This window comes from Bufo gargarizans, chromosome 3 (genome assembly GCF_014858855.1).
Source record: "Bufo gargarizans isolate SCDJY-AF-19 chromosome 3, ASM1485885v1, whole genome shotgun sequence".
Taxonomy (NCBI): Eukaryota; Metazoa; Chordata; class Amphibia; order Anura; family Bufonidae; genus Bufo; species Bufo gargarizans.
Window position 1 is genome coordinate 454,094,942 of NC_058082.1, and position 27,200 is coordinate 454,122,141.

Consider the following 27,200-nt stretch of genomic DNA (forward strand, 5'->3'; position numbering starts at 1 on the left):
CAAAATCCTTGACAGCCTTCTTAAAGTGGTTCTCTGAGAGTAATGACTTTTTAGCACGTGCCCACAGCCTGCCTCTCTACCTGCTCCCCGTTGCTTCCCATTTTCCGGTTCCCGCATGGTTGAAATCTGGCACTGCATGGTCACATGCAGTACACCAGCCAATGACTGGCTTCAGCAGTGACGTGCTGCTTCTGGCCAGCAAATTAATCTAGCATTTTTATGGCTGATTTAATACTGTGTTTGAGGCAATATTTTATCATACTCTCGTAGTTCATTTGCACAGACATGAAAATTATAATAAAATTCATAATCATAATATAGCAGCCCCCTATAGGAAAGGCATTAAAGGGTCTGTCATCAAAACTCCAGGCACCTCGGTAAGCAGCTGTGGGGTGGGGAACCTTCCCTGGCCAGACATTTCCCATGCAACAGACACTACAGAGGAAATACAGTACTAAATGAGGTCTATTCAGATTAATGACCATCCATGAAACCCATGAACAGTCCAAGTTGTACAAGAGCCACTCATAATGCAGCTCTCTATTCTGCGGAATCACATGTGGAGAACCCCCTTCCTTGCTATGATGTCCAGGGCATATGGACAGCAGGATTGTCTTCTTAACCATAAAGGGGTTCCTGCTCTCCAGTTATACTGGGAATGGCTTTCAATTAACCATGGTTGTGCCCAAGACACCTTTATGACTAAGGGGAAAGGCCAATTTAAAATGTAATTTGTAAAAAGGTCATATACAGTTGTGTGTGATGTCCTAATAGAGGCCCCCCGGCCGCCCTGGTGTCAGTGAAGTAAACATACTCACCTCTCATCTTCCGCATCCATGGACTCCAAGGTAGCAGTGACCGCTACCTTTGCCTGCTCTTAGATAACTTCTATTCTGCGCAGGTGCTGAACGGCAAATGGTCACGGCCTGCGCAGAATAGAAGCTACCACTGAGCAGCCAGAGAAAGAAGGAGTATGTTTACTTCACTGATGTCAGGGCAGCCGGGGGCCTCCATTAGGACAACATACATTGCTTGGATGGAGCATACAAGACTGTATATGGCATTTTGACCAATTACAAATTGGCCAACCAACCAATAAGAATTAAACCACAGCAGGCGACTAGATAAGTGAATCATGTCGAATGGTGATCTATTGTTGCACAACAGGAGAATTGATCCGGCCATTTTCTTAAAATTGCCAAAAACAAATGCCAATGTGTCATCGTGGCTGGTGAACTACAATCGGATTTGCAAAATTTAATAGTGACTGAATATATGTTCAAGTGCTGTGAACCAGGAACACTGCCAATACACAGAAATATATACAAAGCATTTTACAATATTAACTGTAACACTTTTTCTGTAGCTGCACAGAAGATTATTCAAGTTTAGATGTTAAAAGGGCTCTCCCCAGGAATTAAGAAAATGAAAATACTTAAATATATTACTTTATAATAAATATATTTCCAAACACCTTTAATTAATTCATTTTTTTTATTTATTATGGCTCGTTTTGTCAGGGGAGCAATCATCAGGCGAAACTAAATGTCTGCTGTCCTACCAGTACACACAGAACCTGTCCTAATCACACATGAGGACAAGTTACTTTACAACACTGCCTCATCCTCCTCTCCGCTTTACTGGTCAGGGATTATGATCCTGAATACAGATAAGAACTTTAGCTGAATCTCTGGGGAATATAGTTCATGAGGAGACATGAAGTACAGAGAGGATGGACAGGACAGGCTGTGGTAATGGAGACTACATACAAGTGCTGCTGCTCATTATCCACACATCACCCCCCTCTCATGTCTCCTCATCTCCATTCCCACAGAGATTCACCTGTATTCAGGATCATAATTCAGGAGAGGAGGATGAGGCAGCACTATGGCTCATTGCGGTGAAGTATCTTGTCCTCCTGAGTAATTAGGACAGGTTTTGTGTGTACTGATAGGACGGCGGCCATTTTATTTCTCCTAATGATTGCTCCCTAGACAAAATAAGTCATTCTAAGTAATGAAAGGTATTTGTGAATATATTTATAATAAAATAATATTTAAGTATTTTAATTTTTTTAATTCCTGGAGAACCCCTTTAAGAATGTGCACCAGACATTCAACAAAAGGATATTGGCCCCAGTGAACCATTGTTTTATTCACTTCCACAGACTGCTTTTGTTTCAAGTACACTCATCCAGACCCATAACTTCCAGAAAATACTACACATGCAAGTCTTGAAGACCAAGAATTCCATGGTTCAGTTATCTGAACATAAAAACCCTCTGCGACTTGCAATATAAATCTTATTCCCTCTGTTAACATACCAGAGTGACCCTCTGACGTGAAAATCGGGAATGCACAGTGAACTAACAACTCCCTAGGTACCTATATACCCCTGATGTGTCACTGCGGCAAACAAGTGCTATTTCACGTAAGCAAGTAAAAGGCATATAAACAATTGGGGGTGGAGGACAAAAGTGCTAAACAAAGGATGGGAGCAGGGGTAACAATGAAAATCAGTTAGGTGCCAATAGTTTCTTCTGGCTTTGTAGAAAAAAAAAACTGTTCAATTTATCCCAAAGTGGAGGTAAAGACACAATCTGTGTGTGGTCATTTTTCTTCAAGTCCCATGGAATGCTTGAATTATTCTGATGCTAAGCTGCGAAACTGAGCAAACTCCACAACTGCTTCTCCCACACCAAGGGCGTAAACTACCTGAGCTATACCAAAAAGGGGTGCAATAACTAATGCTCGACATACTGATCCCTTTAGAAAGGCAGATGGGCCCTCTTTTTTCCAGATTTTCCTGTAAAGTGAGAAAACACACAAGATTACACAACCGCAGGTGTAAGTTGAAGAGTCTGCATATTTAAAAAGTAACACTAAACTTCTTTGTCTGTCAAGTAACCTTGCTAAATCAGTTTTTTTTTAGGAAAGCTGGATGACAACCAGTATGGCAGACATTACAACTCCTACAGATTCTAAAGAAGTTCTCATAGTGCGCTTATGTAGCAATTAAGAGACGGCTGAGAGGATCAGTCGTAATGGTTGTAAAAATACCTTCCATATAACATAAGCAAAATGGTATCCTTCTGGCAAACGTTAGCGTAGAAAATGTTTTTTTTACCTTCGCTGCACTGAAATGTGTATTTGAATAGGCTTTTCAATACAGGGGAACCTACCAATTTTTTTTTTTATTTTACCAGATTATGCCTGCAATAAAATCACCTATCCAGTGGGTAGACGGTAACTGCTAGATAAGTGGTGGTCCACCATTTCAATAAGGCAATGGTTGAGCATACCTGCTGCTGCTCCATTCAAAGTTTGAGGGGCTGATGGAGATAATCAAGTACAAAATCTTCATCATTCTCATAGACTTTGAGAGGTAGAATGCAAGCTCAATCACCGCTCCATGTAAGTAGGGGATGAGGGAACCCGCCTATCTAGCGGTCAGAGTCTATCTAGTGGAGACACTTATTTATTACCAGAATATCCTTTTAATGGACATTACATGATATGGTGTAGGGGTGCACCTTAAAAAATGGTCATGTAGCCCTAGCCACAGACGCACATGTGACTTGGGTTAAAATGTATTTCTCAAACTTTTAATACAATAGTGAAAAGCAACAAGTCTACATTTATATTGAACTGGGACTTCCACTGCTATTTAATAAGTTTGAACTTACTGCCCTTTTTTTTTTTTCAATATAAAACTACACATATGCCCCCCCCCCCCCCCCCAAAGAAAAAAATATATATATTTCTTACGTGGCACAATCTATTATTCCACTGTAAGCTTCTTCATTGGCTCCTTTGTTCAATGACTGAAGACGAGTCTTTATCACTGAAGAGGTAAAAAAAAAAAAAAAAGACAAAAATCAAGACATAACTTAACAGCTAGAAACAAGTACCAGCATCATATATAGTCTGTGTGTAAATATACGTGCGTGCACACACAATTTAATAGCCTTGCAGATGCACTAGCGTTAAAAATAGATGATGTACATGAGACGTGTGAAAGATACCCACCATCACAAGGATTGACAGCCACAGCTGCTGTGCAGCCAGCAGCACAGCCTGCAAAGAACGAGTGAAGAAATGGCGCCTTCCCATCTGCGGAGGACATTCCCAGTTTATTAAGGTTGGAGAACAATGGAAAATAGATGACTGAAAATGGAACATCCCTGTAAGAAAATGGAAGAAAAATAAAATAAAATCAATGATCCGAGTGCTCACAATTCTTAGGGCCAGTTCACACAACTGCTTAAAAAAAATGTACGTGTGTCTTTTCACGCGAGTCTATTTTTTAACTAATGGGTCTACACTTCAATACAAGCTGCATTTTCAGCTTGAGCATTTTTATGTGGATCTGCACCAAAAAACGTGCGGAAAATGGAGTTTAAGAGGACCTTTCACCACTCCTGACATGTCTGTTTTAATAGCTTCATGCATTCCCCATTTAACAACAATTCTGGAGCATCTATTCTTATGTCTCTATGTTGCACCATTCCTGTATTACTTCTACTAGAAGTTATGAATGAATTGGTAGAAGTCAGCAGTAAGGGTACAGAGGGCTGGTAACCAGTTGGGGGTGTGCACCTGCGCAGTCGGAAAACAGCAGCACTGATTGGATGCGAGTCTGTGCAGATACACACCCCCCAACTTGTTACCACCCCTCTGTACCCTTACGGCAGACTGCTAGCAATTCATTCATAACTTCTAGTAGAAATAATAGCAGAATGGCACAATACAGAGCCATAAAAATAGATGTCCCAGAATTCTTATTACATGCATGAAGCTATTAAAACAGACATGTCAGGTTCTCTTTAAAAAAAACAAAAACAAAAAAAAAACATGGAGCTGTTTTCCCTGCTTCCTATTCATTTTGATGGGAGATTCAGTGCCGATTCTTCCCCAAGATAGAGGATGCAGCTTCTTTTATCCACATGGAGTGCTGCTTCCCATTGAAATGAATGGGGGCTGGTTTGAGGTGTTTTTTTGGAGCCGATTTTGAGGTGCAAATGCTCCCAAATCGGCGCAAAAACTCAGTGGCCCTTAGGCTGTCACATTTTAATCTAGAGACAAAATAGCGTTCACAAAACTACAGAGTGTATGCAGCTTGGTATCTCAGCAATGCACACCACACAGTTAATTATACCTTAGGCTGAGTTCACATCAGCGTTCAGCCGCTCCGTTCTCCTGTTCCGTTATAGGAGCAGGAGAATGGAAAGGACGGATTCGGCACATAACTGAGCCGAACTGAGCCTAAGGACCCCATAGACTATAATGAGGTCCATTAGGTTTCCGCTCAGAAGAGGATTTTGAAGCGGAGACCAAAGTTGTGCATGCAGGACTTTTGTCTCAGATTCAAAAATCTTCCTCTGAGCAGAAACGGACCCCTTTATAGTCTATGGGGTCCTTAGGCTCAGTTACGTGCCGAATCCGTCCTTTCCGTTCTCCTGCTCCTATAACGGAGCAGGAGAACGGAAAGGCTGAACGCTGATGTGAACTCAGCCTTAGCTGTAAAACAAACACAATATTGTTTTCCTATTATAAATCCATACCTCAGTAACGTAGCCCCCAGTCCTTTATAAAGTCCTTTTACACCCTCGGTTCTCAGAAGTTCAGAAGCAATCTGAGTAGCAGACAACTTCTGTGTCACCAACGCTGGCCCAATATTATAAGCCCTGGAGAGCACAGGGATGGTATTCAAATGCTTTGCACTCTGAGAAAGGCTTTGTACCCCAATAGAGGCTTTCTGACAAGACGCTGAAAAACAAAAGCCATACCAAATTAGTACACATGATTTTGCTACAAGGAAAAGAGGTTGGCAAATGCCCTAGACAAAGATGATAAAAGGGAGTATGTCACCTCAGTTAAGGACTGTTATCTGCAGTACTACATGATTGCTATCTTTTTTTATTTTCCCAATGTCCCCCGTGCCCCCACTGTGCACTGGCAAAGCTGCAGGGGGCACTGTGGGAAAAAAACTAACAAAAAACAGCAATCTGAACTCTCTACCTGCAGTACTATTCATACAGTACTGTACTCCTTTTAAAGGGTTTGTCCCGCAAAAAATATTTTACAGTTTTCAAACCAGCACCTGGATCTAAAATATTTAGCATAGCCACTGGGTTATTAAATAAAATGTACGTGTATAGTGCCACCTGCTGTTTTTTTTTTCCCCTTTGTCCTGCTCACTGAGATGGCCGCACATGCTCAGTTTCATCCTTTAACTGTTTTGTGAGTTGCGATAGGGAAAGCTGAGACAAACCCCCTGAGCTACAGCAAAAAAGACACTCCCCTTAAAAAGCACCTGTCACCACGAAATGCAGTGCAATCTGCAGGCAGATGAAGCTGAGCAGATCGATGTGAAGTTTTGTGGGTAAAGATTTGGTAAGGCTACAAGCACACAACCGTATGTGTTTTTTGGCGGATGTGTTGCAACATTGCCTAATATCCTAAAATGGACAAGTTCGCATCCTATCCGCAAAAAAAACAAAAAAAAAAAACGGAACAGACGCTGAAACAAACAATGTACGTGTGCATGTAGTCTAAAACATATAATATGCATTCATTAAAATCTCAGCTATTTTGATTCCATTGTTCACAGGGGAGAAGTTATCTGACGGATAGCTCTCTGTATATACACTTAGGGTACATTCACACGACCGTGTATAATCCTTTCCGTTTTGCAGTCCGCAAATAATGGATCTGTGTGTCTGCATTTTGCGGACGATTGACTTCCGTCTGTGTTCTGTTTTTTTACGGTCCGCAAAAAACTGAAGAAAAAAAAAAGAATCATTAAGGCCTTCAATAATACAGAAACAGATCCGCAAAAAAATTGATGACATACGGAAACCATTCTGTATGTCATCCGCAATTTGCGGATCCATTGACTTGAATGGGGCTGCATACCGATCTGTGCGGACAATAGTAGCATAAGCTAGGGATCGACCGATTATCGGTTTTACCAATATTATCGGCCGATATTCAGGATTTTGACCGTTATCGGCATCTATGCCGATATTCCGATAACGTATGGGGAACATACGCTCTCTGTGTTCCCTCAGCAGCACAGGGGAGAAGGAAGCAGTGTCTCCCTCCCCCTGTGCTGCTGCTGCCATCAATGAGAGGAGGGAGGACAAGAGGAGGGGGAGGGGCTGTGGCCACTGCGCCACCAATGAAGATAAATCTCTCATTCATTCATATACAGGAGGCGAGAGCTGGCTGCAGAATCACATAGCCGGCTCCCGACCTCTATGAGCTGTAGCAGCGATCTGCGGTAGTTAACCCCTCAGGTGCCGCGGATCGCAGCTACCGCTCAGAGGTTGGGAGCCGGCTATGTGATTCTGCAGCCAGCTCCCGCCTCCTGTATAAGAATAAATGAGAGATTTATCTTCATTGGTGGCGCACCCAAGCCCCCAGTATTAATCAATGATGGTGCAGTGCGCCCCCCACCCCTGTATTAAAAACATTGGTGGCACAGTGCGCCCCCCCCACCCAAACCCCCCCCAGTATTAATCATTGGTGGCAGTGGCCACAGGGTCCCCTCCTCCTCCGATTAGAGCCCCAGCAGTGTAAGCCGATCGGTTACCATGGCAGCCAGGACACTATTGAAGCCCTGGCTGCCATAGTCAGCTCCATGCTGCTGTGTGCACAAAGCCAGAGCAGCAGGGACAGTGTGAGCTCCTATTCAACCTGATCGAGCTCTATCAGGGTGAATAGGACAAGGGTTCTAGCCCCTAAGGGGGCTAAAAGTTAGTAAAAAAAAAAAAAAAAAAAAAAACATTACACGTTAACAATAAACATTCACTTTCAGCAGATTTGTGTAGGATTTTTCTTTTTCAAAAATGAAAATTCACAGAATATCGGTATAAATTATCAGCTATCGGCCTGAAAGTTCACAAATTATCGGTATCTGTCCTAAAAAAAAATCAATATCGGTCGATCCCTATTATAAGCTTTATATTTTTGCGGACTATAAATGCAGAAACACGGATGCGGACAACATACTAAACATTGTCCGCACATTTTATAGGAATGAATGGATCCACATCTATTCTGCAAAATGCAGAACGGATGCGGATAAAATTATACGGTCATGTGAATGTACCCTTAGGGCTCATGCACATGAACTTATTTTCTTTCCGTGTCTGTTCTGCTTTTTTTGCGGACCGTATGCTGAACCATACACTTCAATGGGTTCGCAAAAAAATAAATAAGTTACTCCTGCATTCCGTTTTCTTATGTCCCTATTTCCGTTCCTCAAAGAAATTGAACATGTCCTATTATTGTCCGCATTACGGACAAGGACAGTACTGTTCTATGAAGGGCCAGCTGTTCTGTTCTGCAAAATACGGAATGCACACGGATGTCATCCATTTTTTGTGGATCAGTTTTTTGCGGACCGCAAAATACTTACGGTCGTCTGCATGACCCCTTACACAGAGCATCGGTCACTGATAACACCTCAGCTGCGTACAACTGAAGTCAGAAATAGCGAAAATTTGAATGCACATGTTTTATTGATTATTTTCCCACAAAACTATCAGTCGGCTCAGCTCCTCCTGCGCTATAATAATATGGTGCCGGTTGCATTGTATTTTGTGGTGACAAGTTCTCTTTAAAAAGGAACGCTAGACCTTTAAATGAATGATAAATGTAAACCAAAAATGTTGTTGCCCTCATTGCAATCTGCAGCATTTTCTGCATGAACCCAACACAAACAGTCCTGTAGAAATCTTGTAGAGAACGTGGGGTCTATCCTCTGCTGGTTTCTTCCATCTTTGGTGGCAGACTGAGTAGGCAGGGGTTGGGACATCATTTTCCTATTGCAGGCAGGGAGGCTCCTGCTCCAACCGTCTTAGGGCATGTTCAGATGGAGGATTTTGGACATGGATTTCAGCGTAGATTTAGTACCAAGAACCGGACCAAACATGCGCTGAAACTCCAATTGCTCTCAATGGGCCGTGCTGCAGTGCATGCAGCAGAGGATTTTTGAGTAAGGCTTTCAAGACCGCGCCAAGAACAAACAGGTCCAATCTTGGTGCAGTTACCACACTGAGCCATTGCAAAGCCACAGTGGGAGCCTGCTGGTGGTTTGGTTCTATTCAATGGAGCAAAACCTACAGGGAGTCCATGTGAAAACCCACATCACAGCAAATCACAGGTAGTTCTAGCATTGTCATGTTAAAGGGATTTAAAGATACCTAGTCTTCCAGCATCCTGCAGCTGTATCTTCAGCATTTCCATAGGAGTGGTTATAATAACCTGACAGGTCCCGGCTCCACATCCTGCCAGCATTTCTTTCACCAGTGTGAGTTTCTTGCTAAAAAAAAATAAAAATAAATTATAAATAAAATGTACCATCTTCAAAAGCTAAGTCCATGCAAAGTGTGATTTTATCAAAGCTCTAAGGAATCAGATAAAGTATCTGCAGTGAAGCTATTTTTATACCAAATACCAAGAAGAACCCGTCCAAAGACATTAAACAGATGGGGGCATCGTCCAATTTCCCAGAGTGGTAAAATCCTAGATTGCCATCAGAACTCAGGGTGGTGTCACCAACAGTTTTTTTAAGATTTTTTTTTTTTGCCTAGTCAGTAATGGATCCAGTAGGAAGGGGAAGAAGTTCTCCCTTTATATTTCCAATTCCTGTTTAATTCACTTTTGTCTCAAAGTACAGTCACAAAAACCGTTGATCTTATTTTTTTCAACTGCATGAACCCAACTTAATAAAAAAAAAAAAAAAAATGCACACACATCCAGTCAAACAGTGTTGAAAGAAAACCTCCTGACATTCCTGTTTTAATAGCTTCATGCATCCCCCATGTAGCAACAATTTGTGCCATTCCTTTAGTATTTCTACTAGAAGTTATGAATGAATTGCTAGCAGTCTGCAGTAAGGGTACAGAGGGGTGGTAACCAGTAGTGGGGGGTGTCCCTGCAGAGTCTGACTCTATCCAGTCAGTGCTGCCATTGTAGACTGTGCAGGGACACCCCCCAATTGGTTACCACCCCTCTGTACCCTTACCCGTACTGCAGACTGCTAGCAATTGATTCATAGCTTCTAGTAAAAATACTAGAAGACTCCACTCATTGTGTAAACAGCATGTCAGCTCCCAATAATGTAAAGGCTATGGACAGTTCTGTGGCAATTTTTTTTTAATGATTGCATTTACTAATTTTGGTCTAAAGATCTTTTTTTCAGTTGGTCTTTATTAAAAATTAACCGTTTTTGAGATACAGGGGAGAAAAATCAGTCTGTTTGCAGAGTATCACTTCTGAGTCCTGTCAACTTAAAAGCTCACGTGAAGCCTTGATTCTGATCTCACCTAATAAACAAACACTCACTTAAGCCATATTCTTACTAGCTTGATAAGAGTTTAGCTAGAATGAATGTTGATGAGGTCAGGAGATCAGAGGTAAGGCTTCACCAATTTTAACCCCTGCATTTCAAAAACTGATTTTTAATAAAGACCAATAGAAAAAAAAATGATTTTTAGCCCAAAATAAGTAAAATGCAATAAAAAAATGCCCTGTAGGTGTTCATAGCCTTTGAATGGATTAGGAGTTTACAAGCAGAAACCGGATGTCTGGAAAAGGCAGCCACAATGGATCAGCAGGGGGATAAGTGTCACCGGGTGAAGGAGGGGATTTAAAAAAAAAAAAAAAAAAAAACACCATCATGGACAATGAACAGTTCATACTGAAATTTCAGTGCAATCGGTACAAGTGTGACTATAGAAATAGCTGTCAATCACTAAGTAAAACCACCCACTGGAGTCCTAAGCCAAGAATGAGAGGAGATTGAAAATTAATAAATGACTAGAACTTTATATACGGCTATACTGGAACTTTTCTAATGAAAATATATATCAATCTGCTCTGCTGCTCCTGCTCTATAATATGCGGCTTGCCAAGTGGTCTGAATTTTTAATGTGACAGGTTTAAAAGTTATTGCCCAGCCCCTCTCTCTCACCAATCTAGCATTGGGTGTCAGACGATTGCCTCAGCGATGCAGCAGCATCTCTTCACATCCAATGTCACACTGGACGGGAATGTATGCCTGGTGGGATACTTTGTGCATATTTGAGAGTAACCCATGGAGAACACTCCTGGGGAACCCCTAGCCACGCTTCAAAGAACTAAGGAAACCCTGTTTTAGGGCTCATTCAGACTGCCGTATGTTTTTTGCTGTCCGCATCCGTGTGCATTTTTTGCGGGCAATTCTCATTCAGTGGGGCCACGTCCTGATTTTCACTGACAAGTATAGGACATGTTTTATTTGTTTTGAGGGGGCGTGGAACTGAAGAAAAGAGGTGGACAACACACACGGTGTGCTGTCCACATCTTTTAAAGCACCCGTAGAAGTGAATAGGTCTGCATCTAATCCGCAAAATTGCGGATCAGATGCGGAAAGCAACATTTGGCTATCTAAATGAGCCCTTAGTGTGAGACATACTTTGATAGAAAAGAAAAAAAAACATTTGTTGCCAATTACGTACCCATCGCGGGAGAAGTGATGCCTGAAAAAGTCATTGGCAGCTAATTTAATGGCCTTCTCTGGAGTTACTAGAGTCAAATTTACTCCAGCACCTATAAAATAAAAGAGCCTTGTTACAAAGAGTCATGGTGAGCGCTTGTCATTGAGAGCCAGAATTAACGAACACTACAAGTAAAACAATATCTGAATCGCTATACATTTAGCTTGTCAAATAAGGCTGTGTCTAATAATGTCTTGCTGTAAAAATATGAATTATGTTAATTTACATCAAATGTACTTAAAATGTATGTGCCATGTGTGAAAGTGCCCATGTGTGAAGTATAATCTGATATATGCAGATCTGTGTGTGCTAGACATAAGCCTATTCTATGTGTCTCCAGAACTCCTGGTCATTTGTAATGGCACAGAGGGAGTCTGCCCTCAGTGAGGCCATGTGTTATGCAGCTACGCTAACATGTTGAGAGGTTAAGTGAGTTATGATTTCTGCAAGCTATTCAGGTGCAAAGAACGGAACAAGAAAGGACCTATTCAACAAGTGATTTTAAAAAGGCGACAGAGGGGGGAAAAAAAAAAGCAAGAGGATGGACAACATTAGTGAGAATCCAAGAAGGCAGAATGGGTCGTGCAAAGCCACTTGTCGTGGAAGAGAACTTCTGTCAAGACAGTTCATGAAAATCTGGGTATGGGGTGGTATTTAAAGCTCATGCTGATGACAATACTTCAGTTTCAGTCTAGGGTGGACGATCACAAAACTGGAAAGTAAAGTGCACTTGTCATGAGACGCAAATATACAAGGTCTCTGAAAAAGTGAAAAAAGCAAAAAACAAGAATCTTCTGACATGTTCAGCGGCACTATAAAAGTGTTGTAACGCTACATGTATGGCATCCCAAAAGGGAAAGAGGTTACTTTATCCCGAGAATTGGAGTCAGGATTTGGGTAAAACCAATCTCTGACTGCTGCCCAATTTTCACTAATTAAAGGAAATGTAAAACGATTTGTACCAGGATCAAGGAAAATTATCAGAAGGACTCATTTAGGAGAATTTACTCCTCCTACCTGACATTCAATGAACTGTCCTGAGAAGTAAGGATGAAAGTTAACATACACAAGGGGAAAGGAAACAAGAAGCCTAACTGATACAAAAAGGGCAAAAAATAAAATAAAAAATCCACTAGAATAAAAATATATAAAATAAAGAAAGAAAACAAAGTATATAAACAAAAAGTATTTTCCTAATTACAATTGAAGTACATTTAATGATCCATCGTGGCTTCGCCACATCGGCTAGCCCTCAAAATCCACGGCGATACGTCTGCAATATGAAAAACACAGATGCAACAAACAACATTCTACATACAGCAGTCTGGCATATTACAACTGGACTAGTGAAATACCCACTCTGCAGTCTATCAAGATGTCTGAACAGTACAGAGCTTTGATATCTAAGCTACTGTTTCTGTACATTAAGTAACATTTGCTATAACTCCCAGCATCTATACAGTGTAATGATGATCCTTATATTGAAAAGCATATAATATAGCAACAAATAAACAGGAATATTTTATTAGGCAGCACACTGACTTAAATTTGAATATCAGCCAGCTTCTCTCAAGGCCACAAACATCAACAGAAAACGGGATGCAATATAAAATGCAATGCTCTGTAGCGGGCTTATGTCAGTATACTACATCTCACGACAGAGATTGCACCAGTACTTGGAATATACAGTGCCCAGTTTCTGCTGTGCCCTATCCACTGCATTTTACTAGTTCCTTTAGGCAAGCCTACAAGATTAGTGACATACCTCTATACATTCCAAAGTATCCCTCTGAACGTATAGTCTTCCCTAAACAGTCCCACCTGAAATAAAAGTACATGGAAAAGGGTTTAACAACAATCCAAACATATATGAAGTTTACATGGTTTGTTCAGTTTAGTTTCAGCTTTATACGATCTTTACTCACATGCTTTTGTATATTTGCTGACCATTTCTCTGGTTTTGGAGCCGTGTCTTGGTCAAATCAATTGGAAAAACGCAAGTGACGCCAATAATTCCAGCAATCCCACCATTAATGAGCTTAGCGGGCAAACTAAAAATAAAGATGCATATATACGAGTTACTACTGTGCCCTTTAGACATGTTACTATGCTATGTATTCTTGTAGACCAGGTATTGCCAACCTGCGGCTCTCCAGCTGTTGTAAAACTACAACTCCCACCATGCCCTGCTGTAGGCAGATAGCTGTAGGTAGTCTAGGCATGCTGGGAGTTGTAGTTTTGCAACAGCTAGAGAGCCTCAGGTTGGCCATCCCTATTGTAGACTCTTCCTGGCACCTTACATAGTACTGAGAAAATAAAAAAGTGTGGAATTTATCAAGAGCATCATGCTAGGACTATGAAACAGGTAGATACAAGCACCGCCAGAAAGACGGCATATTACAGCTCCTTGTCTCAGGATACACATAGAAACCAAGCTGCTGGACCTGTCTTTCCCCTTTACATCATGCAGGTCTGGCGCCCTGTAGAAATGATACTGTCACAGGACCTGATCTCTATGGACAGACTCTCCACACATGTCATGTCAATCAATGCTAGTTATTACTTTAATTTTCACTGTGCAGTGATTGTGAGGGGTGAAAGAGTGATTAGGCCCCATTCACACAACCGTATTTTTTGCTCTGCATCCATGTGCAGTCCGCATCTGTTTGTCCATTCCGCAGTCCCGCAAAAAAAAGGTAGAACATGTCCTATTCTTGTCCGTTTTGCAGACAAGAATAGGTCTTGTTAGAACAGGTCCGCAAAAAACAGATGCAACATGGATGTCACACGGCAGTCATCCATATTTTTTGCGGACCGGTCGTGTGAATGCACCCTTAATGTGATCACTTGTTCCACCTCTCCTCTCATACACTTTATGTCAGCAGAAGGACATGTGCCGCCGGCAAACAATCACTTGTGTGTCCGTCATTTCCTCACAAGGTGCATTTACACTGGGCAATTATTGGGAACGTAGCGATCATTTGTCCCAGTAGCTGCTCGTGTAAAAATTATTCTATTAAAACAGCATAGGATCTTGGCTCAACTCACATAAGCCACACACTCGAATCTACTCGTGTTATTGTTGTAAAATTTGCTGTCTCCACAAAAATAGTTCCAAAATATAAGTAAAATTGTTTAATATGAAATAAGCAATTTTTTAACAGTCAATAAAAATAAAAAATAACATTACCTAATCTGCTTCTCGGCCATTTTCAAGTATTTGCTTCTGGAAGATCTGTTTGGTCACAGGAGTAACAGGCTCTCTACGGCACGGAAGCCCAACTGAGCTCTGCAAAGAGAGAGGACCGATGAAAACCCCTCAGCTGCGGACCTATAAATACACCACTGGCATCCGCTCCGCGAGAAAGATCAATGAACGCAGATGACTCATTTACAGCTCACCGGCATGCGACAGGGTAAATAAAGTATCCCGCATCACCCGGCTTAACAGATAAAGAGGTCACATGTTTTCCGTTAAAGGGGCGTGAAACACTTGTGAGCCCCATTGTGGACAGCTTGATGCTAATGTCTGCAAAGCGCTGTAGAATATAGTAGTGCTATCTAAGAGAGTATAATAAATACAAATAAAAACACAAATATGCTAGAATAAGGGAAGGGAACTGCCGACTTGGTCACAGTAAAAAAAAAATGTCATGTCAAAGCATCTGGTGGGCAAGTGGCCTAAAAGCTCACATTTGTGACCCATCTGGTCATCAGCTTTTTGAGAAGGCCCTTGCGCTACTGTTAGTGCCATGGTCTTCACACTGCTTACCTCAGGCCAGTAACGCTACAACCATCGGTCACGTGGCCTAGGTGCAGCTTAGCCCTATTCAAGTAAATGGGGTCATAGGTCACCAGTTACAAACAGTCGGATAACCCCTTCAAGGTTAGGTCTACATGGAATCTTTGTGATCTTAAAAGGGTTGTCTCATCTCAACATGTATAGCATATCACTAGGATATGCCACCAACGTCCCTACCTTTGGGACCAGCTCCCATCTCCAGAACGGGGCAGCCGAAGGGCAAGAAAGCGTACATTTCTACCGGCTACCGTTGCGATTGCATTATCTTGTGCATCACAAGGCTGTCACCATCATTACTTGTGATTTAGCAGTGCGAACTTGTGAGACAATTTTCCCAGAATCAACATGTCTTATCTATCTGCAGGCTAGGTGATAAGTGGCTGACTGTTGGGATCATGACTGCTGGATCCCCATGATAGCGAGGATGGGGCTTCTGCATTCTTCCTCTCCACACAGCCACAGCAAGAAGGGTGTGAATGGAGTGGTGGTCACACATGTGCTGCTACTCCATTTAATGCCTTCATTGTTGATGGAAGGAGTGATGTACAGTGCTCAGCGGTTTCTTAGTAGGCAACTAGTAGGTGGGGTTGATTCTGCTGATTTAAATTATACTGTTCGAAGAGAATTACTTTCATACTTGACGGTTTCAATCTGACAGTTGCCCATATCTCCTCTACTTGTTCGGATTAAAGCCACCTTGTATCTTACTAGCCTAAAGGGGTTGTCCAACTTCCAGTTCCAATTTTTTTAAACAAATCTCCACCCAGCAAGACCTGTCAGGGGAAACATAGTTACCTGCTCCGCAGTGCTGGGCTCCAGCTGTGCGTCCACCGTTCTCTTCAGTGCGTTTTGGGCCCCACATGTCACGTGCAGGGACTAAAGAACAGTGAAGACAGGACCCAGCATCGGGGAGCAGGTAACAGTCTCTTGACAGGTCCCGCTGGTTGGTTGAGTGGATATAAAAAAAATAATACCATCTGTACTGTATGTGTATCGCTAATGTGATTATGTTGGTTAAATCAGATAGAACGGTTCGCATGTCTCTATCCTAATACCATATCAATGGATGGGATTTCAGTCAAATCCACTCTGAATAGGAAGTAGTGAAAAGTGCATGCAAGCCCGAAAAATCCACAAAAACAATGGAGTACAACAATTCAAGCAACCAGAATGTTATACGCAGGCTTTTCTAGTAAACTTTGTTGGTGCCAATTAGAAGTTAGACAGGGAATTTGACCAGCTTGATGTCTGTGTTGCAAAAATCTAATCACGCCAGCAGGAGGTTAACAGGTTGAAGGAAATGAATGACAAAAGGAAAAAAATAAAAATATAATTTATAATAATAATATAATATATATATATATATATATATATATAATATATATATATATATTTGTCCCACTGTTTGTTTCAGGATCATGGAGAATGTGCCGATGACTGACAAACAGTCTTGTAGAAATCCTGCAAAGAACAAAGTGGTTGTGTGACCTGCTCCACCTTCAGATGGAAACTTCTGTAGAGGCAGGATTTAGCCAAGGGACTGGGATTAACAGTCTTTCCATCCTACTGCCGAGAGGGCCCAGCAGGGAGGCTCCTGCTCCAGCCATTTGTCTTACAGTAAGACAAAGGACTATGCGCAGGAGGGGAGGGGAACAGAGATTTTTTTCATATATATTTCTCAGTTTTAACTGTAATATAAGACATAAGAGTACTAAGGGGAAGGAGGATATGATGGGTGGAAGTGCTGCGATATTTTATTTTTATTTTTGTGAACTTTCTGTTAACCCATAGGATACCAGCGCCGTACATGTACGGCGCTTGAAACTGGGACAGAAATCCCAGTGCCGTACAACCACGGCTCTCTGATCGGCTGCAGGGGTCCGGCAGTCACAAATAGCCAAACCCCTGCTGTATGCGCCGGCATCGGTGAAAACACGTGCATTGACATTGGCGCATTGACAGCGGCATGTGTGGTATTCTGCTGGGGACGGGGACCCGATGGCAGGGAAGGCAGCCCAATGCCTTCCTTAGGCATTGTGGCTGCCTTCCATCCAGGAAGCTGTAAATGAGCAATACACTTACAGCCAATACATTACAATACTGAAGTAGTGTAATGTATTGTAAAGGGGATCAGAACCCCAAAAGTTGAAGTCCCAGTGTGGGGCAAAAAATAAAGTGAAAAAAGAAAATAAGTGAAATTTTACCACCATTTTCCTTTAATTCTTGTGGAACACCTCTAGGGTAAACAAAGTTTGTAACATCCGTTTTGAATAATTTGAGGGGTGTAGTTTCTAAAATGGGGTCATTTATGGGTGGTTTCTATTACGTAAGCCCCTCAAAATCACTTTATAACTGAATTAGTGCTTATAAAAATGGTTCTGGAAATTTTGTTGAATATTTGAAAAATAGCTTCTAAACTCCTTCTAACGTCCTAAAAATAAAATGACATTTACAAAATTATGCCAACATAAAGCGGACATATGGGGAATGTTGACTGATGACCATTTTATAAGGTATGAGGTGACCCCTGAGGAAGCCGGATTGCTCCAGCGATACATGTTGGGCGTTTCTCATGATTCCAGGTCCACTGCACCAGCGGTTGATGTAGGTTTGGCCCTTGATATCTGACCTTATCATGGTCCGTTTTCATTGATAGTGGTCTTACCTTACTTTACATTTGCTTCATGTTTTGTATTGGAGTTTTATATGCTGGTTTATATTGCATGTGCCTATTTTGTGGCTACCCAGTGGACCTGTGTGTGTCGGTTACATATATTATATTGCATACCGCACTTTGTATACAATTTTTAATGTGTGTCTGTTGGTGTGTCCAATAAACTTTATATACATTTTTAATATTGACTCCTTGACGGATGTGCATTTATGGGGTGGGTCTTGTGACTCTCTCTTGGGTCAGGTGATCTGTTATACATTTTATGAGGTATTACTATCTGTTTTAAAATTGTGAATTTTTCCAAATTTTGTTTATAAATAAAAGGTGAAATATAGCGACTCAAATTTTCCACAGTCATAAAAAGTCTCAGAATGGCTTGGATAAGTGAAAGCGTTCCAAAGTTATTACCACATAAAATGATACGTCAGATTTGCAAAAACAGGATTTAAGGTAAAGTGTCTCGGTACTGAAAGGGTTAAAAACAGTATTTTTGTAAATAAGTTGTGCAACTTGATAAACTGATCGCCCTTGGTTTTGAAATGTAACCATGTGAAATCTGTCTCTCACATGAGGATCTGTCTCAGAAATCCCAGGCTAACACTCGGATTTCTGCCACAGACCTGCATGTAGATTAGCCCAACTCAATGGGCTTAGAGCACACAATCTGCAAAAAGAAAGAGCGCTCATTCTGCTCGTGGATGCTTTTTTGGCACTTTGAACAAAAATCTGCATGGCTCCTTTCCCCCCCGTTTACCTGCATTTGATGCAGAATGCTTACAGATTTGAGAAGGGTTTAAGCACAGGATCCGAAGATGGAGAGATTAATATCTAAGGCCCCTTCCAGACAAAGAAAGCTGCTTCTCTGCAGCAAATCTCTTACGTACATAAGTGTACATGGACATTAAATCTACTCATTCACAGCTTATGTTCTTGGAAAAGTGACATCACTCTGTCAAGAAGCCATTGAGAAACCAAGTGACAGCACTCACGTAGACCGTGACTCAGCTTCTGACAATTCATGGGTCACGGGACTGCATGGGTGACAGCACCCATGTAGTCCGTGACTCAGCATCTGACAATTCATGCTTTAGTCCGCCAGTTAAGAAGCTGCTGAAGGAGATACAGAATGGTTTCTCTTTCGTGTAAAATCATATGCATACAAAGACCTTAAAGACCTGTCAACCGACCAACCCACCGCCACCCCAAACTAATGCACACATTCCACCATCCACACATTTCTGGAAATGAAAACAGCAAAAACCCAAGACATGAGCAGAGAACATAGAAGAAAGCGGTGGGAGGACTACACATCATACCTACACTAGACACAGGGCTACTTCTCACCAGTAGATGTTTAGATGTTCAGGTTTTAGGAGTCTTCAGCCCAAGCCTAGAAGAAAGGGATAATGATTAATATTTTGTACATATCAGTAACATCAAAGCATAAGCATTAAAGGGGTTGTCCGAGTTATGAAAATAAAAATAATATAGCACTGAAAATCTGATGGGCAGCAATATATAACTAAGCTAAGCAAGTTTTATGCAAAAAAATAAATAAAATAAAAAAAATAACAAAAATTATATATATTTCCTCATTTCCCTGGTTCTCTTCTGGCTCTTTGTTTACATGCAATAAAAACAATCTCTGCCCCTCCCCCTGCTCTGCAAAGGGAGTGGCTACATGTCTGCCTGCTGGGAGACTCAGCAGCATGTTGTATGTGTAGGACTACAAGTCCCAGCTGTATTATGACACTGCTAAGGGAGTGGATACAAGAGCTGCCCTGAGTGCTGGGAGACTCAGCAGCATGTTGTATGTGTAGGACTACAAGTACCAGCTGTACAATGACACTGCTAAGGGAGTGGATACAAGAGCTGCCCCGAGTGACATGTCTGCCTGCTGGGAGACTCAGCAGCATGTTGTATGTGTAGGACTACAAGTCCCAGCTGTATTATGACACTGCTAAGGGAGTGGATACAAGAGCTGTCCTGAGTGCTGGGAGACTCAGCAGCATGTTGTATGTGTAGGACTACAAGTACCAGCTGTACAATGACACTGCTAAGGGAGTGGATACAAGAGCTGCCCTGAGTGCTGGGAGAATCAACAGCAACTTATAAGTGTAGAACTACAATTCCCACTTGTATAATAACACTGCTAATACACACAGGATCTACCCCTACCTTCTTGTGCAATGCTCTCTCTAGTCTGTCAGATCCTGTGCCCAGAATTGTCACTGCTGCAGCTAGCCAGTATGTGCAGCTGAAGGGGTTAAGAATCCTAGGAGAGAGAGCAGAGGCAGTGAAGTGAATGGGGGGCGTGGCCAGCACAGTGATGTCTCATTTTGTAAACACCTTTATGAGAGCAGGGAGAGAAGCCGACATCACAGGTCATGTGACCCTCAGTGAAATCTGAGAAACCAGGCACTGCAGCTAAAGTGACTTAACTGGAAAGCTGTTACATTTGCCCAGTTAGAAACATATAAAGAACAAAAAAATAACTCAGATAACCCCTTTAATTTGGTTCTGTTCACATCTGCCTTATAGTTTCCTTTCCCACTGCAAACCATGAGGCAGAGATGGATCAGTCAAACAACGGAGCTTGCTTTCTTTCCAGTTGAGAACCACAGAACGAGCAACAGAGGCTGTGAAAATTACAGTATTCTGGGTAATAGCTGACATTACTTTCCTTTAGGCTGGGTTCACACGTTTCAGGCACAATGTAGCCGAGGGGTGCCCAGGAGGCGACTGATCTCTATGTCAAAGCAGTTTTAAACGTCAGTGACTCAGTGTCTACACGGCCAATTGCTTAAGGCAAACATCCCTAGTGCGTGTTGAAGGGCTTGTGCAGGCATACTCTGCCTCTTTATATGACACGCTGTGCGGGTCAGTCCCCAAGGTAACCATTAGATGCATTGTGGGTATCATGTGAAGGTCCTATTCTAATTTGTGGAACCAGCACAGCCTTAACCCCTTACTGACCAAGCCTGTTTGGGCCTTTATGACCAAGCATTTTTCTTCCTTTTTTCATGGTCTCGTTCCAAGAGCTATAACTTTTTTATTTTTTCATCTATATAGCTTTATGAGGGCTTGTTTTTTACGGGACAAATTGTAGTTTTTAATGGCACCATTTTGGGGTACACATAACTTTCTGATTAACTTTTATTAACTCTTTCTGGGAGGGAGATGGGAAAAAATAGCAATACTGCCACTGTGTTTTTACATTATAAATTTTTCGGTACAAATAGCATAATATCTTTATTCTCTGGGTCAGTATGATTACAGTGATACAAAATACTTATAATTTTTTTTACGTTTTACTACTTTTTTTTTTCCAATAAAACCCCTTTTATTAACCAAAAAAATGATTTTGCATTGCCACTTCACAACTTTTTTTTTTCTTTTTCTATGGAGTTGTGTGAGGGCTTGATTTTTGAGGGACAACTTGTATTTTTCATTGGTATCATTTTGGAGTAAATGGCGCTTTTTTATCGCTTGTTATTAAGTTTTTTCCAGTGGAAACTAAGAATAAATGAGAAATTCTGTCTTTTTTTTTTTTACGGCGTTCACCATAGGGGATAATTTATGTCATATTTATGTAGTCCGGGTCGTTACGGCAATACCAAACATATGGGGGATATTTTCTTTTTGCAATTTTTTTCATTAAAAAGCGTATTTTCAATGGAAAAAAAAGCATATTTTTTTATTTTATGGAATTTTTATTTATTTAATAAATGTGTATTTTATTTCTATTTTTTTTTTTACTACTTAAAAGTCCCAGAAGGGGACTATAATATACAATATTTTGATTGCTTTTAAAATGTAATGCATTATCTCTATAAAGCATTACATTTCAATAGCAATGCATTTCAAACATTGACCAGCAGGCTGCGCCAGAGAGGCACAGCCTGCTGGAGATAACGGAAGACAGGCTCGGGGCCCTGAACGGAAGCAAGGTAAGCTTCCCAACACATCAGCACCCCGCGATCGCATTTTCGGGGTGCTGATGGGAGACAGAGGGAGTCCGCTCCCTCTGTCACCACTTTACATGCAGCGGGCGCCATTGCGCCCAGCATGTAAAGGGTTAAACAGCCCGGATCGGCACTTCTGCCGGTCCGGGCTATTAGAGCAGGGCCCCGGCCTGTGAGAGCCGGGTCCGCGCTCCCCGCTGCACGGGGGAGCCGTGCAGCGCTTAGACCGGGCCGCCGTAAAAACGCGGCGGCCCAGCCTAAGGCCCCTCAGTGACCGCCGTAAAAACACGTATGGGTGGTCACTAAGGGGTTAAATGTAGCCTAGAGCTATTACAGTGCATTGTCCATTGCACAGCAGAAAAGGAAGGTTCAAGGGCTGCGGCCATCATCAACAGCAATACAAAGAGGTGGCCTGGCCAGAAGAAGCCGAAGACTAGCCACTGAATGACCACAGGAATAATCTTCTTGCGGATCCACCTCTGGTAAATACGTGTTGGAATAAATCCAACGTGTATGAACATACCCCCTTTTTTTTCAGCACTTGCAACTTTAAAATGCATACTATTTTTTTTTCTGTTTAGTTATGTAAATTATTTTTGTGCCTTTTTTCCAGTCTTAGGCTACATGCACACGAACTTATGTGTTTTGCGGATGCGTTTTTTTGTGTGGATCAATTTTAATATTGCCCATCCTTGTCTGCAAACTAGAAAAAAATAGGACATGCACCATTTTTTTTTGCGGAGCAACGGAACGGACATACTGATGCGGACACGGAAACAAAATACGGTCGTGTGCATGAGGCCTTACATGGGACTTTATTTTTGTTAATTTCACTATGTTTCTCTTGTTTTCTTACAACCATAAAAATGTAAGGTGAAAAATAGTTATTCAGAGATATATATATATATATTTTTTTTTTTTTTATTTTTTTTTTATTATGTCCCCTTTCCATAACGGTTGTTTTGATATATGGGGTGTATGGATTAGGGTACTTTCACACTTGCGTTTTTCTTTTCCGGCATAGAGTTCCGTCACAGGGGCTCTATACCGGAAAAGAACTGATCAGGCATATCCCTATGCATTCTGAATGGAGAGTAATCCGTTCAGTTTGCATCAGGATGTCTTCAGTTCAGTCGTTTTGACTGATCAGGCAAAAGAGAAAACCGTAGCATGCTACGGTTTTATCTCCGGCGAAAAAAACGGAAGACTTGCCTGAATGCCGGATCCGGCATTTTTTTCCATAGGAATGTATTGGTGCCGGATCCTGCATTCAAAATACCGGATCCGTCCTTCCGGTCTGCGCATGCGCAGACCTTTAAAAATGAAAAAAAAAAAAAAAAACGGATCCGTTTTGCCTGATGACACCGGAAAAACGGATCCGGTATTGCAATGCATTTTTCTGACTGATCAGGCATTTTTCAGACTGATCAGGATCCTGATCAGTCAGAAAAATGCCTGATCAGTCAGAAAAAATGACATCCGTTTGCATACAGTTTGCCTGATCAGGCAGTCAGTTCAGGCAACGGAACTGCCTGCCGGAATCAAACAACGCAAGTGTGAAAGTACCCTTATACGTCCTGGGAGAACTTGCGGTTCGGCAGGCAGCGGCGGTTATTACATTTTTTTTATTTTATCTTTTTATACATTTTGTGCCTCTCATCAGGTCAAACAAGACCTCGAAGGGAACATTTAAAGGGGTTCTCTCAATACAGCAAATAGCATTTATTATGTAGACAAAGTTAATACAAGGCACTTACTAATGTATTGTGATTGTCCATATTGCCTCCTTTCCTGGATGGATTAATTTTTCCATAACATTATACACTGCTCTTATCTAGGGGCTATGACCACCTTGCAATCCATCAGCCGTGGTCGTTCTTGCACACTATAGGAAAAAGCAATAGCCAATAAGCGTTCCTATGTTCCTGGCCAGAGAGGCAGATGCTTTTTCCTTTTATTGCTGATCTCTCCTGTAACTGGGGCTGACATAGTAGCCTCATTTACAGGGGGGGATACAACCCCCCAGAGGTCTGTACAGCACTGATAAGCTCTCACATCCCGTAATCACATGACCGCTGGGACTGGCGCACTGCCACTTACTCTCTGAGCGATGGGGAAGGCAGCCCTTTCTATACTGCCAGTGGGCTCCCCACTCCCGCACAATTAGCGTGTAGCTGTGATCTCTGCACGGACATTTTACAGACATATGCAGATTTAGGCCTCATGCACATGACCGTTTTTTTTTAAGGTCCGCAAAAACGGGGTGCATAGGTCCGTGACCGGTTTTTCGTCCGTGGGTCTTCCTTGTTTATTGGAGGAATCACGGACATGAAAAATGAAAAAAAAATCTAAGTCAAGTTTGCCATTGAAATGATAGGAAAAAACGGACACGGATCACGGACGCGGATGACAATCTTGTGTGCATCCGTGAGTGGGGTTACCTACAGGATAGGGTACAACTATTAGGGTCCCGCCACACATTTAGGTTTCTGTGTGCAGTTTTGGAAGCCAAAAGCAGGAGTGAATAAAAAAAAAAAAAAAAAGGAAAAGTCATATCTGCCCTGTATACTGTCTCTTTTTATGATCCACTCCTGCTCTTGGCGTCCAAAACTGCACGGAAAAACCTGCCGTACCCTTAGGCTACCTGCACACGGTGCGAATTATGTATGTTTTTTCCAGGTGGAGTTTTGGGAGGAAAATCGGCAGCGTAATACAGTACCAGCAAATCTCATGTACACTATGCTTATTTCTTCCGTGCGGAAACTGTCCTACCATGTGGATTTTATAATCTGCAACTGTCAGTTGTTTGAGGGATCTTTGCAATGCAAAGGCAAAACGACATCAGAAACCGCACATGACACACGTGTAATTTGTGTGGAAACGCATAGAAAGCCACACAGAAATCAGTGCGCATTTTCTGTTTGTAAACCTGCACCCGTGTTACCCTTAGACTGGTAGGGGAAGACCGATGGGACCTCAACTGATCCGAACAGGGACCCCATACCGCTAAATGACTAATCGAGCATGCACTGTGCCCCTCCGCTGGGGATAGCAGAGGATGGTGATCGGCTTATTTCCAGCCATCCTAACGATAATAAATGAAGCATCACAGCACATGCTCAGTAAGCTATGCCATCCATTTTTGGGGACGGGATTCCCGTTCTTGTGATCAGTGTCAGTAGGACCCCTCCCATCACATGATCTGTGTAAAGGCTCATGCTTTTGTCCATGTCCGTTCTTTTTTTATGCAGCCCGTATGAGGAACAATTCACTTGAATGGGGCCGTAAAAAGAGCGGAAATGACTCTGTCCGTATGTCCCCTCCCCACCCCCAAAAAAAACATGTCCCATCATTGTCTGCATTACAGACAAGGATAGGACTGCTCTATTATGGGCCGGCCGTTCCATCAGTGTTTTGCGGATCGGCAACTGGCAGACCGCAAAACAACAGCGGTCATGTACATGAGCCCTTAGGTGACAACTAAGGATGAGCAAATGTCAAGTTTTGAAGTTCAAATTCAGGTTTGGGCATTTGCTGACTTGCGTTATGGATTCCGTTACCACGAACCATAACACAATTCCATGACGGAATAGTCCTCTCCTGCATAACGGAAAACAGGACAGATCCGTTATGCTAGCCATAGACTTCTATTATGATGGAATGCATAACAGGATGCTTCTAAACACATTCTGTCGTGGAATTGCGTTATGGTCTGTGGTAACGGAATCCATAACGCAATTCAGCAAATGCCTAAACCTCAAAACTTGACGTTCGACTAGTGCTGAGCGAGCTTGTGTTTTCAAGTTCGGCGTACAAGGTTATCTAAGAATTCTGTTACGGATTCCGCTACCACGGACCATAAGGAATTCTTAGATAACCCGAACCTTGTGCGCCGAACTTGAAACCACAAGTTCGCTCATCCCTACTAGTGACAACTTATTCTAACCACTAAATACCCCTTTAACCAACAAACTAATGCCTGCAAGATGCTAATAAAAATCCAAACTTCTCATATATCATAAGAGATCAAAGGGACAGTTAGCCTCTGGGAGGCCTGAAGTGGCTGATAACAGGGAATACTAAGGGTACTTTCACACTAGCGTTATTCTTTTCCGGCATAGAGTTCTGTCAAAAGGGCTCAATACCGGAAAGAACTGATCAGCCATATCCCAATGCATTCTGAATGGCTAGAAATCCGTTCAGTATGCCTTCCGTTGAGTAACTGTTCGCCCGTTTTGGCCGGACACAATACCGCAGCATGCTGCGGTATTACGTCCATCCAAAATGCCTGATCAGTCGCCGGAATTAATTCCCATTGACTTGCATTAGTGCCGATCCAGCATTGCAAAACAAAACTGAAGAACGGATCCGTCCATCCGCATGACAAGCGGAGAGACCGATCCATTTTTTTGCAATGCATTTGTAGACGGATCGGCACCTGGATCCGTCTACAAATGCTGTCAGTTGTCACACTGATCGGCGGATCCGTCAGGCAGCTCTGACGACGGAACTGCCTGCCGGATCACAGTAACGCTAGTGGGAAAGTACCCTAACTACAAAGCTATACCTGACATGCCTTTATCATACCTCTCAACATTTTGGACCGTCAAAGAGGGACACTTTTGGTTTATTATGTGAAAGGTCCACTTTTCCTGCATATTGCTATCCTTCTGTAGCTTTTTTTTTTTTATTATTTTTTTACACAATAACACAAAATCATCTGAATATAAAGATTTCTAAAATCAAAATTACATCAAATAAGGAAATATGTGAGGCGGGCATTCATATATAGATAGGAACCAGGGAAACACCTTCTGGGTGAATATTCTAAATGTAATAATGCAAAGCTAGACCTCAGATCAAAAAAGAGGGACATTAAGGAGCAAAAAGGGACTTGGGTCAAAAAGAGGGACACTTGGGAGGTCTGCTTTATGGTTACTGTCCCTTTAAGAAGTGTCAGAATTAACCCCTTAGGTGTCCATGACAAGCAGAATTATAAGAAGCCGGTAAGGTCCTGCATTTAGCTCATGTAATATAATAGGAATGGGCTTAGGAAGAGTCTGCATTACACATACTGTAAGTCCAGCGCCAGGAATACTCACCCGCAGCGGTCACGTGTGTGAGAGGCACAGCGGTCAGGAGGATAATGTCTGGACCTGAAGCTCCGCGCTGCTCGGTGACCTAAAGGGAAAAAAGAGTGGCTATAGACTG

At 42.1% G+C, this 27,200-nt stretch overlaps 1 protein-coding gene across 8 annotated transcripts; it reads right to left on the reverse strand.

Annotated features, from left to right (window-relative positions):
- Window positions 1-1,772: 1,772 nt before the first annotated feature.
- On the reverse strand, window positions 1,773-27,200 carry LOC122930305 (mitochondrial glutamate carrier 1-like). 8 transcript variants are annotated; one of them, XM_044283571.1, is made up of 11 exons: window positions 27,092-27,200; window positions 19,369-19,414; window positions 14,739-14,837; window positions 13,474-13,599; window positions 13,314-13,369; window positions 11,510-11,600; window positions 9,212-9,330; window positions 5,564-5,768; window positions 4,029-4,183; window positions 3,768-3,843; window positions 1,773-2,805 (listed from the first exon to the last, which is right to left on the reverse strand). In XM_044283571.1, exons 3-11 carry the CDS (start codon window positions 14,756-14,758, stop codon window positions 2,643-2,645), a joined length of 1,011 nt encoding a protein of 336 aa, XP_044139506.1. In that variant the 5' UTR covers window positions 14,759-14,837; window positions 19,369-19,414; window positions 27,092-27,200; the 3' UTR covers window positions 1,773-2,642. The 8 variants fall into 8 exon arrangements, with proteins under 8 accessions (XP_044139506.1, XP_044139504.1, XP_044139505.1 ...); XM_044283569.1 differs by having other exon boundaries at window positions 19,345-19,414; window positions 27,092-27,196; XM_044283570.1 differs by having other exon boundaries at window positions 19,341-19,414; window positions 27,092-27,196.